General features: G+C 37.8%; 1 protein-coding gene across 3 annotated transcripts in view; it reads right to left on the minus strand.

Annotated features, from left to right (window-relative positions):
- The window catches only part of APP (amyloid beta precursor protein), a 287,620-nt gene that overhangs the window by 151,096 nt on the left and 122,517 nt on the right, over positions 1-14,007 (minus strand). For all 3 annotated transcript variants that reach the window (XM_030806169.1, XM_030806168.1, XM_030806167.1), the window contains exon 5: positions 13,690-13,883. In XM_030806169.1, coding sequence (XP_030662029.1) covers positions 13,690-13,883 — 194 coding nt within the window. The remainder of the gene's footprint in view (positions 1-13,689; positions 13,884-14,007) is intronic.

Raw genomic sequence — 14,007 nt, forward strand, 5'->3', positions numbered from 1 at the left:
TAACAGTAATATATGATATAATCTCAAGCAGCAAGAAGCAGGGTGTTGAATGTTCCCAACACAAAGAAATGATACATGCCTGAGATGAATATGCTAATTAGTCTGATCTGATCACTGTGTACCCTGTAAATGTGTACAATTATTACACGTCAATTTTTTGAAATAAAAATTTTTAAAAAGGTACCTTTTAATGAACGGTCTATGCTTAAGTGTTGCTAGGCGTGTTTCAACACCAATGAGTTATATCTGAGGTTGGACTATAACTAGACGAGGCACTTAGAGATGCTGTTACTGTGGTCTCAGCATCCTGTTCCACTGCAGTTAGTTCCACCATCATTGTATTACATTAAATGCAATATTGCTATCCTGTGACTACCTTGTACACGTATTTTCATAAAACCAAAGTGCTTCATTATCACTTCTGATATGTGTATGAGTCCTTGGCTCCAATTTTCCAATAATAGTAGCTATACAATTATGTTGAAAACCACTTGAGGCTAACCATTAACATTCAAATGATGTACAATGGGAAACAAATGAATAGTATATTCTTGGAGATAAAAGATCAAACCTTTGATATATCTTCTCTTACTTATTAGTAGTTAAAGATACAATATTGCTTCTAAAACCATTTCAAAAATATAATTTAAATATAAAATTGAAGGTCCTAAAAAAGTATAGAAGTTTTAAAGTGGAATGACTTTGCTATTTGAATACCCATTTAAATTTCTATTTAAAATGTCCAAAAGAGCCCAAATCAATTCTACCTTCATTTTTACAGCAGTTTTCTAATCATGAGACATCATAATTTCTAGTCCTTTTTGCTTCCCTAAAATAAAAAAACTCCTACATATTTAAATTCATAAAATAAGAATTATCATTACTTGATTACTACCAAAACTAATTTTAATAATGTTCTCAACCTCATCTAGGATACAAAGTGCTTAAGAAGCCATTACGTGTTATTATTGATTATGATTACAAGACCTACAATAATTTTAAAATAACTAATTAAAAAGGGAACATGTTATAATAGCCATGATTATCAAACCAGAGGTGGCAGATTAGTCACTGAGTCCCAAGGAGAGTCTTTGTATTCGACAGTGTGAGATGATGGGTAGAGAAGTGATTTGACTAAGAAAAAAATCACCCCGGCCCGGCGCCATGTCTCGCGCCTGTAATCCCAGCACTTTGGGAGGCCGAGGCAGGCGGATCACCTGAGGTCAGGAGTTCGGGACCAGTCTGGCCAACGTAGTGATACCCTGTCTCTACCAAAAATGTAAAAACTAGCTGGGCGTGGTAGCAGGCATCTGTAATCCCAGCTACTTGGGAGGCTGAGGTAGGAGAATTGCTTGAACCCAGGAGATGGAGGTTGCAGTGAGCCAAGATTGTGCCACTGCACTCCAGTCTGGGCGACAGAGTCTTAAACAAAGAAACAAACAAACAAAAAAAACATCCCATGCTGCTGACTGCTCCCCCAACAATTCCAATCTATGCATTATAAACAAGTCCACTGTAAACTTTACCAGCTTGATATGCATTTACATCAATTAGTCATTTTGGAAGCAAATACCGTGATACAGATTACTGTAATTTTTCCCCACGTTTGAGGTAAAGAAATATGCTCAAAAAGATTATATATGAGGGTAAAGCACATTTTAAACCTTTGAAGATATTTTTGAAGCAAAGATCATCTTATTTACTTACAAGTCTTTTCTTTCCTTGACTACTTGGATGCATCTGTTACACCTGGTTTCTGTTTCCACCCAATGTCTTTTTAGGCAGGTTAGTTCTATTATCATGGAAGTCACCGTAAGTGCAATACTGCCCTTTCCTTCATGATGTCATTCATCTCTTTTCCAGTTTGTTATCTACCACGTATTAACATTTTAGTATCCAACTACATTAATCTCATGACTACTAGCATTGAAAGAACTGATAAAAAGATAAAAGCAAACCCTTACTGCCTGGTTTGACAATAAGTAACAGCTCTTCACATAGGCTGGCAATTAGGTCGCTAAGCAAAAAATCTTGGGAGACCAAATTCGACCAACAGCAAACAGTGGTCTCAAATGTAAAAGAAAACTTAGGTTATATGCTACACTTACAATAGCAAATTATGTATACTGCTTCAATTACTATTGATCTAAATCAAATGGTGCTATGCTATAAAGATTATTTTCAAATAATTTCTAATACCAAACTATACTTCTGAATACCCTTGGCAAATCTTTTCCAGAATTACACATTCCTAAAACAATGAGCCAATCCACAGGCACGTGTGGCCTACTATATGCTCAACATTCACTACTCTTTAAAACAATTTACATGAAAAAACAAAGTACAACAGTGCACATCCATCGGTTGCACCTTCAAATGTCTGACAACACAATCAGATGATCTGTGTGTCCTTTACTTATTAAATTGATAACAAATAGAAAATAAAATGTAGATCTGAAGGAATCACTTAATTTTTTAAATTTGCTCAACTGCAAAAAATTTATATAAATATATAAAACAAATCAATATATTAAAAGAATACAAATTAAAATACTATAAATAATAACTTGAATGCTTTACAAAATCAATTTGAGCTGCTATATTTACAGATTGAGTAATCCTTATCCAAACTGCCTGGGACCAGAAGTGTTTCAGATTTCAGATTTTTTTCCAATTTTGGGATATTTCCATATACATGAGATACTATGTTGTGATGGGACCCAAGTATAAACATAAATTCATTTATGTTTCACAAATACCTTATACACACAGCCTGAAGGCAATTTTATACATTTTAAATATTTTTTGTTTCAGAAAGGAAGTTTGTTTACATTGAACACATAAGGTCACATAATTTTCTATGTTTGCTGTCATGTCAGTGCTCAAAACATTTTGGATTTAAGGGTATTTCAGATTTTGGATTAGGGATGCTCAACTTGTATTTTATAGTAATAAACCGCATTTCTTTAAAACTATTGTACATTCTTGGCTGGGCGTGGTGGCTCATGCCTGTAATCCCAGCACTTTGGGAGGCCGAGGCCAGTGGATCACTTGAGGTCAGGAATTCGAGACCAGCCTGACCAACATGGTGAAACCTCGTCTCTACTAAAAATACAAAAATTAGCTAGGCATGGTGGTTGGCACCTGTAATCCCAGCTACTAGGGAGGCTAAGGCAGGAGAATCGCTTGAACCTGGGAGGCAGAGGTTGCAGTGAGCCCAAATCACACCACTACACTCCAGCCTGGAAGACAGAGTGAGACTCTGTCTCCATTAAAAAAAAAAAAAAATAGCTTGGGCGTGGAGACAGGCACCTGTAATTCTCGGGAGACTGAGGCAGGAGTACCACTTGAACCTGGGAGGGGAGGTTGCAGTGAGCCGAGATCGCACCATTGCACTCTAGCCTGGGTGACAGAGTGAGACTCTGTCTCAAAATAAATAAATAGACAAAGAAATAAATAGTATATTCTAGAGTTTAAGCTAATGAAGACTGTTCTCCCAGTACTCACTCCATACAAAAATATATATTAAAAATTCACATGATCATGGCTTCGGCTAAGTGGCATTAGTCCACCACCTACAATCTCACATTGAAACACTGGGGATACTGCAAATGTTACTTTGTAAACTAAAAGTGTTACTTTGTAAACAAGGAGGGCAAAAAAGGAAGCTAGTCAGCTCCCACTTGGGACAGATTTTGTTCACTCTCTACCTCTACTCAAAGGAAATAGTTTTGAACATCTCTAAATTATTTTCTTAATAATTGCCTTCCTTCCAAAACAAACATGGACTTATAATTTTGCTGAGTTCCTTGTGGTAAGTTATTGGTACTAGTTTAAGCCACATGGCTACCAAGTAAAGCCAACAGTTTTTGGCTTGATATGCTAATATGTAGATTTTGAGGCCACAGTAAAATTAATTAACTAATTAAAGGGTTACTTTTCCATGTCACAATGGAGACTCCTATCTAAATTAGGGGTTTTACACTGAAGACACAAATATCCAGATGTTGTTTTCAACAAGAAATTAATGTTTCGGTGTATTATTGCCAGAAACCAGTTAAAATCATAAGAATCTGTATTTTCTTCCTCTTTTCCTACTATTTTGTAAGCCAGGGAATTTGTACACTTTCATTAAAAGATACTGGGGGGAAGAAAAGAGTCCATGCATCAGTAGCTTAGAATCCTTAGCACTGAATAATCCAGCCCTCCAAATAACTCTTACAAATGAATCGTACAGTACTTCTAATTCAGCAATATCCTGTTACTGGGGCAACCTGTGCCATTAGGTCTCAGTAAGCACAGTCTCATTGCCAGATGTAGCTCAGATGGCTGCAACTCAAGCCCTGCACTGCAGAGGCATCTCCTCTTCCAGCCATCACCTGCTTGGAAACAAAAACAAACCCCATTGGTTTGGCCACACATCTGTAATCTGCTTAAGGCTACAGAAGTGTTTTGCTTTTCTTCTTGACATACATGTAGTCCAAGTTTATTCAATATAGGAATCAAGCATTTCTAATAAGACCTCAAAACTGGCAGCCAGTTCGCTCAAGAGAAAATGCAAGCTTCTGCTACTCTCCTATTCGTCATTTTCAAATGAGTTCTCCTATTTCAGTATAACAATCAGAAAGCCTCACACAGTCCTGGAAGCTGCCAACCCAGCATTATGACAGCTGCTTCTCAAAGCCATGAGCCATTTCATTAAATCCACTCTTACTTGACTCATCCACCGGCAAAGATTTAAAGCTTTAATTTATCTTTTGTATGATTCACTTTGCGGCCCTCTAAAGTTGTTAGGTTTTTTTTCCTTGAGCATTTAATATCATTTCTTAAAATGTAATGCAGAAAGGCAGCTGAAAGATTATATATTCAAAAATTTTTAACTCCAGAGATACAAATAAAAAGATATATAGTCAAATAGAGCCTCTCTTTCTCTTTCATCTAATTTTAAAGACAAAGTACTGACCTATGAATAGACATAAATTCTCATGACAGCCTGAGCTCATCAGGTAAGGCTATGAATGTTTCAACATCACTAGCTAAGTGGGAGAGAGTATGTGCATAATTTATTACATGATTGAATGACAAGTTTTCACTTACTACAAATCATGTATTTGTGAAATGCACCATCTATAATACCATCTGATTATTATTTTCTGAGAAAAGTTCTCAGGGCACAATGACCATAATTAAATTGGCTTTTGACTAGATGTAGCACTGTGCCACCTACAAACTGAGCCTGTGCAAGTGTTTTATGATGACTGCATTGATTATTGTTATCAAGATTTCACCCCTTGGTCTGGCGTGGTGGCTCATGCCTGTAATCCCAACACTTTGGGAGGCCCGGCAGGAGGATCACTTGAGGCCAGGAGTTTGAAAACAGCCTGGGCAACATAGTGGGACCCCTGTCTCTACAAAAAAAAATAAATAAATCAAAATAAATTAGGCAGGCATGGTGGCACGTGCTTGTAGTCTTGGCCATTTGGGGGCTGAGGCAGGAGGATCACTTGAACCCAGGAGTTCAAGGTTACACTGATCTATGATCACAATACTGCACTCCAGCATGTGTGACAGCAAGAACCTGTCTCTTAAAAAAAAAAAAAAAATCACTTTAATATAGTATCTGGAACATATCAAATGCTCAAGAGGTTTAGTGCCCTTCATTACACCGGAGGAAAAAGGTGACATTTTGTACCTCTGTATGCTCAGATACAGTTTGTTTTTGAGTTGGAAATATTTCATGCTTCATCTTTTCTTTCTTATTGTTACAATTTTCCTTTATTTATAATGTAGGCATCCCTCTTCTGCCCACTGAAATAATGAAACATGGGACCCATCACGCTATGTTATTAGCCTCTTGATGCAATTTTACTTAATTACTGCACATCTAGAATGATATTCCTTAGTTTTTCTTTTCCTTTTTTTTTTTTTTTTTTTTTTTTTGAGACAGAGTCTTGCTCTGTTGCCCAGGCTGGAGTGCAGTGGTGCGATCTCAGCTCACTGCAGCCTCCACCTCCAGGGTTCAAGCGATTCTCTGGCAGTCTCCCCAGTAGCTGGGATTACAGGCGCATGCCACCATGCCTGGCTATTTTGTATTTTTAGTAGAGAGGGGGTTTCTCCATGTTGGCCAGGCTGGTCTTGAACTCCTGACATCAAGAGATCTGCCAGCCTTGGCCTCCCAATGTGCTGGGATTACAGGCGTGAGCCACCACGCCTGGCCTAGTTTTTCTTTTTTAAAGACCAGTTAGTTTTGGTGACACGTATTAACCTTAAGTTAACATGACTACGTAGGTGTATGTGTTTGATGTGAATGCCAATGTGATTCAACTCGAATATTTGTTGAGTACCTAACTACCTAACTTACAGAAAATTATGCCAGGTATTTTTCTGTATCAGGTTGTACAGGCCTCATAATAAATGTAAACTCTTGGTAAGTAGGATAGGCTGTTAACCTTTAGAATACCATCAGGGTCTTTGGACACAATTTTACCTTTTGAGTTTCTGAGCACTTCTAACTACTTGTGGGGCTTGATATTTCTTACTTTTATGCATTCATAGAGAAAAAGAAAATTTTAATTGAATAAAACTCATTCTAGCTTGTACTTAACCATGAGTCTGAGATATATTATGAATCTCGATCTTTTTCCTATATTTTATTCCTATGTTACAAAATATTTATCATCCCAAGAATTATTTCATCATTAGCCATCAACTATTTAAAAACTGTGCTAAAGAAGACCAAATAATATGAGTATGAAAGAATGATAGAATTGCCTAGAAAGGTGATGGATGCAATAGGGAAATGATCACATTTTTATTGCTGTGTTCCCAAAGTATTGCATCATCTTTCAAGATGGTTTAAAAAAAAAGTCTGAATAGTCCCAGGTACTTGGGACGCTGAGGCATGAGGATCACTTGAGCCCAGGAGTTTGCAGCTGTAATGCACCATAATCACACCAGTGAATAGCCACTGCACTCAAGTCTGGGCAACAGAGGGAGGTCCCATCTCTTTCAAAAGCATGATAAAAAGAAGTCTGGAGACTCACTGAATATAGTCAAAAATCATTTTCCACATATTGGCAAATAGGAACAATTGACAGAAGGAGGCATTTTACCAATTAGATAAACCAGAAGAAGAATAAAATTGGTCACATAAGTAAAACCTTAGGCTATGTGCCTTCACATGATATCTTAGATGAATTTTCTCAAGCTCAAGAATTGACAAGTGAACAATGTATTTCTTTCTGTTTTTTTTTTTTGAGGTGGAGTTTCACTCTTATTGCCCAGGCTGGAGTGTGATGGTGCGATCTTGGCTCACTGCAACCTCTGCCTCCCGGGTTCAAGTGATTCTCCTGCCTCGGCCTCCCGAGTAGCTGGGATTACAGGCATGCGCCACCACGCCTAGCTAATTTTGTATTGTTAGCAGGGACAGGCTTTCTCCATGTTGGTCAGGCTGGTCTGGAACTCCCGACCTCAAGTGATCTGCCCGCCCTGGCCTCTCAAAGTGCTGGGATTACAGGCGTGAGCTACTGCACCCCGCTGAGTGATGTATTTCTAAGAAAAAAAAGAAAATATGGTATTCTCATCCACTTAGTCATTCAACAGGAAGGGTATCATCACTCAATATTATGTGACAAAAACATTAACCATCATTGCTAAAATGATGTGACAGTATTCTTTCCCTTTTTACGATGCTTATGCAACAAACTTTATGTCTGTGCAACACATTTATTTGATACCATTAGGAAGTGGACAAATGCCCAAGGCAGGAATCTCTCTAAGGTGTGATTAGAAGAGATAATGTAGAAAAAAAGGTTGGGGAGGGGGGAACACTGGCTTGATCATTTTAATAGCTGTTGACAAATCCAAAATTGAAAACATCTTATTCCTGAGGGAAGATGGCTATATTCTCTCTTCAATAAAATTATGAGCTGTCAACATTTTAAATATCTTAAATTTTTACAATAATTAAATGAAATTGCAAGTATAAAAAAAAAGACCAAGAAATACGATGAACCTAATAGAGATGTATTTGAAATGCAGAACCAGTATTTGTAAGACGGATATATTTCAGGTTCGTGCATGGCAGGTGATTAGCAGCTAGCTGCATTCCAAAGGATAATGCTCATTTCAGAAATCCACACCTTCAAAACTGGGAAAATACAGAATAAACATGTGGGTTTACCATATTTAAATTCTTCGTAAAATTAAAATATTTACTATGTTAACTCATTAAAATTGCTAATAGTTATTTCTCACTATTCCTTTATTCTTAGTTCTGTAAATTGTTTGCCAAATAATCTAAAAATATAAAATAATAATAATATAAAGGGCCCACTGTATCTAGACAGTCAATGGTGCTGGCCTGGTTTTCTGGTGTAGTGAGGGGCCAAGGTGACATCTTGCCATATGTGATGCTCCAGCAATCACCAGAACTGATGAAGTCTAAACTGGGTTCAATACGGAATTGTATATTCCAATGCACGCACACCTGCATACATGGCCATACACACCCACACAAGCCACCCCGAGCCGTATTAGTTCATTTGCATGTTGCTGATAAAGGCATACCTGAGACTGGGTAATTTACAAAAGAAAGAGGTTTAACTGGACTTACAGTTCCACATGGCTGGGGAAGCCTCACAATCATGGTGGAAGGCAAGGAGGAGCAAGTCATGTCTTACATGGATGGCAGTAGGCAAAGAGAGAGAACTTGTGCAGGGGAACTCCTCTTTTTAAAACCATCAGATCTCGTGAGACTTATTCACTTCACAGGAACAGCATGGGAAAGACTTGCCCCCATGATTCAATTACCTCCCACTGAGTCCCTTCCACAACACATGAGAATTCAAGAAGAGAGCTGGGTGGGGAAAAAAGCCAAAACATATCACTGCCCCCCAAACCAGAGAGTAACATTAACTAACCTGGGCAACATGGTGAAACCCTATCTCTACTAAAAATACAAAAATTAGCTGGGTGTGGTGGCGAACACCTGTAATCCCAATTACTCGGGAAGCTGAGTCAGGAGAATCACTTGAACCCAGGAGGCAGAGGTTGCAGTGAGCCAAGATCACACCACTGTACTCCAGCCTGGGCGACAAGAGCAAAAACTTCATCTTAAAAAAAAAAAAAAAGAAAAAGGAAAAAAGAAAACTCTTCTGAGTTATACAGTCTCAACGAAGATAAGATTCAGTCAAAAGGAATCACTCTTCCAGATCTTAAGCAGCTCTTTAAAAAAAAAATGTTTAAAGGGAATAGAAAAAAATAAATCATCTAATTATCCAGAAAGATACATCAAGTTACCTCTCAGCACACTCTCACCAATGTCTGCAAACCTAAACCTAAAAGAATGCATTGATAATTAAAGATTCTGTTTCTTAAAAAAAATGAGTACCTCCTCTGAAAATATGACTCTACAACAATTAGAGGGTCTTCTAACATTTCATTTGCTTTACGAATTCAGCAACCCCCATGTACCACTGGGTTCAATCAGATTCTGCAGTTCCAGGCGAGAAGCAGCTCTGCCTCCAGGAATAGGCTGCCTACCTGGCTAGTCTTACAAGTTAGCTTTCCAAATGAATTTTCCCATGGAAAAAATTCTTACCCATGACGGCTGGAGTCTGCGTATTATTGACATTATGTACATAATTATTATTATTAACATTATGCTACATAATGTTGTAACAGTCTGGATTATGCTACATTACAGACTGCATAAATAGGTATTTTGAGGTGATCTGAGAATATGACCATTACAACACTGGAGAAATATATACTCGGTAATTTACACATAGATTTCTGAAACACTACCTGTTTTGCCTATGGTAAAGATTTACCTATTTTTCATACCTCTTTTTCAATGATGTCATAAAACAGAGCTCATCCCACAAGGAATGTTTCTCTAAATGCCTCATTAGCAATAGAAAAACACTCATCTTCTATCAAAACAAGCCTCATTAACTATCAAACAACAAAATACTGTGAATCAAATATTGTTTCCAGGAAAATGGTAGCTCATTTCTCCTTCTTCAAGAATTCTCACGTAGCATCCCCTGAAGATGTTTTAAGTCAGGTATGTTAAACTGCTATTCTGATTTTACATTTCAAGTGTCAAAAGGAGGGCTGGTTCCTGGAACAAGGAGGCTGCCCGTTGGCAGGAGCCCAGCTTGTGTGTGGATCAGTGATGCAACACCTTTCTGGCTTTGTCCACATGAAAGAAGCCCTGCCTGCCTGCAGGGCTACAGGAAAAGAAGTTAAAAAATAAAATGATGCAAGTGACCTGATATCCTAATTATATTGAATCCAAACCAATTTTTAAAAATTTTAAAAACAAGAATAGTTAAAAATAATAATAAAAAGTCAGTGGCTCAACCTTATACAAACCGTTTTTCTTAATGGAAAAATAAAGAGTGATAAGAAATTTCAAGTCATCCAGGAACTACACTGTCCAAATATAGTAGTCACTAGCCACATGTAACTATCAAACACAGTGTGTGGCTAGTATGAATTGAGATGTGCTGTTAAATGTTAAAAGAAGTGTTAAGACTTCTTATGAAAGAAAGAAACAAAAAAAAGAATGTGAACTATCTTATTAAATTTTTCATATTGGTCACATGATATTTCAGATATATTGGATTAAATAAAATGTTGTTAGAATTAAACTCACCTGTTTCTTTTTACTATTTTTAAACTGTCTATTAGAAAATGAAAAAGTAAGGCCAGGCGCGGTGGCTCAAGCCTGTAATCCCAGCACTTTGGGAGGCTGAGGTGGATGGATGATGAGGTCAGGAGTTTGAGATCAGCCTGGTCAACATGGTGAAACCCCATCTCTACTAGAAGTACAAAAAAAAAAAAAATTAGCCGGGCATGCTGGCACATGCCTGTAATCCCAGCTACTTAGGAGGCTGAGGCAGGAGAATCACTTGAACCCGGGGGGTGGAGGTTGCAGTGCGCCGAGATCACGCCACTGCACTCCAGCCTGGGTGACAGAGCAAGACTCCATCTCAAAAAAAGAAAATGAAAAACTATGTGGCTCACATTACATTTGTATTAGTTCTTTGCTAAAAGATGGGAGGCTCTATAACAGGGGCTATAGAAAAAAAAAAGGCAAAAAAATTTCATTATGTTTTAAGAAAGTTTATGAATTTGTGTTGGTCCGCATTCAAAGTCGTCCTGGGCAGTGGATTGGATAAGCTTTCTATAATGTCCAATTGTGGACCATGAAGTCCTTACCAAAAGCTATGAAAAAAAATTTTAAATATATAATTTACTTTGTCTAATATTTATTGAGGACCTATGTGCAAGACATACCAGACACATAAACTATAGTTTGGATTCTAACAGACAAAAAGAGATATGACTACAATTAATTGGAAGATAAGTTACGGTCTTATAAGAAAAAGGTAAAGCAAGGGTAATACAGCAGAGCAAGGCACCTGTAAAGACTTGTAAAGACTGCATCTTTTCAGGTGAACATTTATAAATATATAGGATTTTGATAGGTCATAAGATGTGGCACTTTAGAGTTGACAAATATCTTTATCATACATTAACCCCATTTGATGAAAAAGGAAAAATATTTCAGATGGGGCAGAACAGTGGGAACGAAAGCCTAGAGAAAGAAAAGGTCAACGGTTTTAGGATGCCAGGAGAGTCACATACATGTATAAGGCTGAAAATGCAGGCTGAAGCCACGTAAGAGACTTCTGAATGCCCTGCAAGAGAATTTGGACTTTTCTACAGGTAGAATAAACCATCAAATATTTCCTACCAACTGTCAACAGGATTAAAAACACATAGTAGAAAGATAGCAACGCATGGGAAAGAATTATCTGGGAGGAGAGTGGATGAAGCCTGGGGGTGTGGGGGAGAGGGAGACTGAAAATGCAAGAAAGGGAGAGGAGATGATTGAGAGTCCAGCAGAACATAATCATAAAAGGGAAGACAGGAAACAAAGGGATAGAAGAAGGTACAAGAGTTGCTGAAGTACAGGAGAAAATTCAATGGTTTATTCAACAAACATGTACTGGGCACCTACCAAATGTCAGGTACCATGTTGCAGAAATTCACAATGGATGACTGTGGAGGGGTCATCTGTAGAGCACGAGAGAGAGTTACGCTGGGAACCAAGGTGAATGAAGTTGGGCTGGATCAACTGCTATGGGGAAGATGATAGGTCATCACGACAGAGATAATTAGGTGCATCTAGTAACATTAAGATCCCAGCTGATGTTACAGCATGAATAAGAAATGGAATTAAGTGGTAAGGTTACACGACTTGATACTTTAGATATCCCAGAAGCAACTAAAGAAATAAATTAATTTTTCCTAGCTATGGAGAACTGACAAAAATATGTTTAGAAAAGGTGAAGGGTTTCAGCCAAGTCAAGGATGTTCAATGGAATAGGTAAGAATGGTTATCCATTGATTCCATCCTGATTAGAAAGGCAGGCAGGGAAAAAGAGGATAATGGACTAAAAGCCTGAACTGGGGAGGTGATTAAGAGGGAAGATCATGATCAGAGAGGAATATCAAAGCTAGAAACCTTATGGTACAATATTTCTAAGGAATTTCAGAGTCTAAAGCATGACTGTGTTCAGGTACTGAAATGGGATGTAAATGGAGGTAACTAGGAAGGAGCTGACTAGCATTTCAACTGAATATCAACCTGGATAGTGACATCATCACTGAATACTGTAATAGGTGGGGTAACCATACGACCCAGTTTGCCTGGATCCTTCGGTTTATGACTGTGGTCCCAGTGTTCTAGCTGACATAGATAATAAACTCTATGGGGGCCCTAGTAGCAGATTACACCAGAAATTAAAAGAAAAAAAACAAGCATCCTGTAGTTTGCTGATTACAAACTTACAACTCCTATTGAATGTGCTGTTTGGATATCTGTAGCTCTAGGGAACATCTAAGAGAATACTGAAGGAAAAAGAGAAGTGATACAATCATCACCCTTCCGGGGATGAGACAGCATAAAATCAGTGCCTGAACCAGATGGCATTTCCAACCCAAAGATTCTCATTTTATAATTTTATGATTTGAATATAGACGTTTGCCCTCAGTTAAGAATGAGAATCAGGTAAGAAGTAACGGGATTAAGCTCCCTAAGAAAAAGAGGCAAAAATAGGTTTCTTTACAATCATGAAATCAAAGGTAGTTAAAAAAAATTAACAAGCATTTATTAATGCCTTTGACTTCCACTATGAAGGAAAAGAAGATGATAAAAGGCCAAAAAAAAAAAAAAAAAAACTCTTACACATCCACAAACAGAACCCCCAAAATCTCAAACCAAACCTTTCTTAACAAAAATTCACCTTAAACTAATGACGGACAATCTCAGATAGCGTTTAAAAATATTTTAAAATTAATGACCAAAACAGAATGCCATTATTATTTCAACTCCCTGTTAGAACTACCGGTAACCTATGACAGTTATCAGTGGGATTTTGATCCCAAGTTTAATATTAAATAGTTAAAATTAACTGTGATGGGTGATTGATATTATTAATTCAACAGGATGCAATAAAAATTCATAGCTAAGATTTTTTGCGTAACAGCAGACTTTGATGGGAGTGGGCAGAGACCTTTTCAGTGATAAACATAAAGATTAATTTACAGGATACAAATACTCCACACAAGATGTTTCAGCATCTCTGAGGCTGAACACAAAGGCCACCTTACCTCCCATCTGCATAGTCTGTGTCTGCGCCGCCCCACCAGACATCCGAGTCATCCTCCTCTGCGTCAGCAGAATCCACATTGTCACTCTCCTCAGCCAGTGGGCAACACACAAACTCTACCCCTCGGAACTTGTCAATTCCGCAGGGCAGCAACATGCCGTAGTCATGCAAGTTAGTACTCTTCTCACTGCACGTCTACAAAGTGTAAGGAGAAAACAGTGAGTGGTAGAGTAGATGTGTTTCATTGTAAGAAAACTCCACATAAAATAACCAACATGCAGACCCAATATATTAGGAACCAATTTCACAAAGGAAAAGA

Source organism: Nomascus leucogenys, chromosome 25 (assembly GCF_006542625.1).
Source record: "Nomascus leucogenys isolate Asia chromosome 25, Asia_NLE_v1, whole genome shotgun sequence".
In the NCBI taxonomy this organism is placed as follows: Eukaryota; Metazoa; Chordata; class Mammalia; order Primates; family Hylobatidae; genus Nomascus; species Nomascus leucogenys.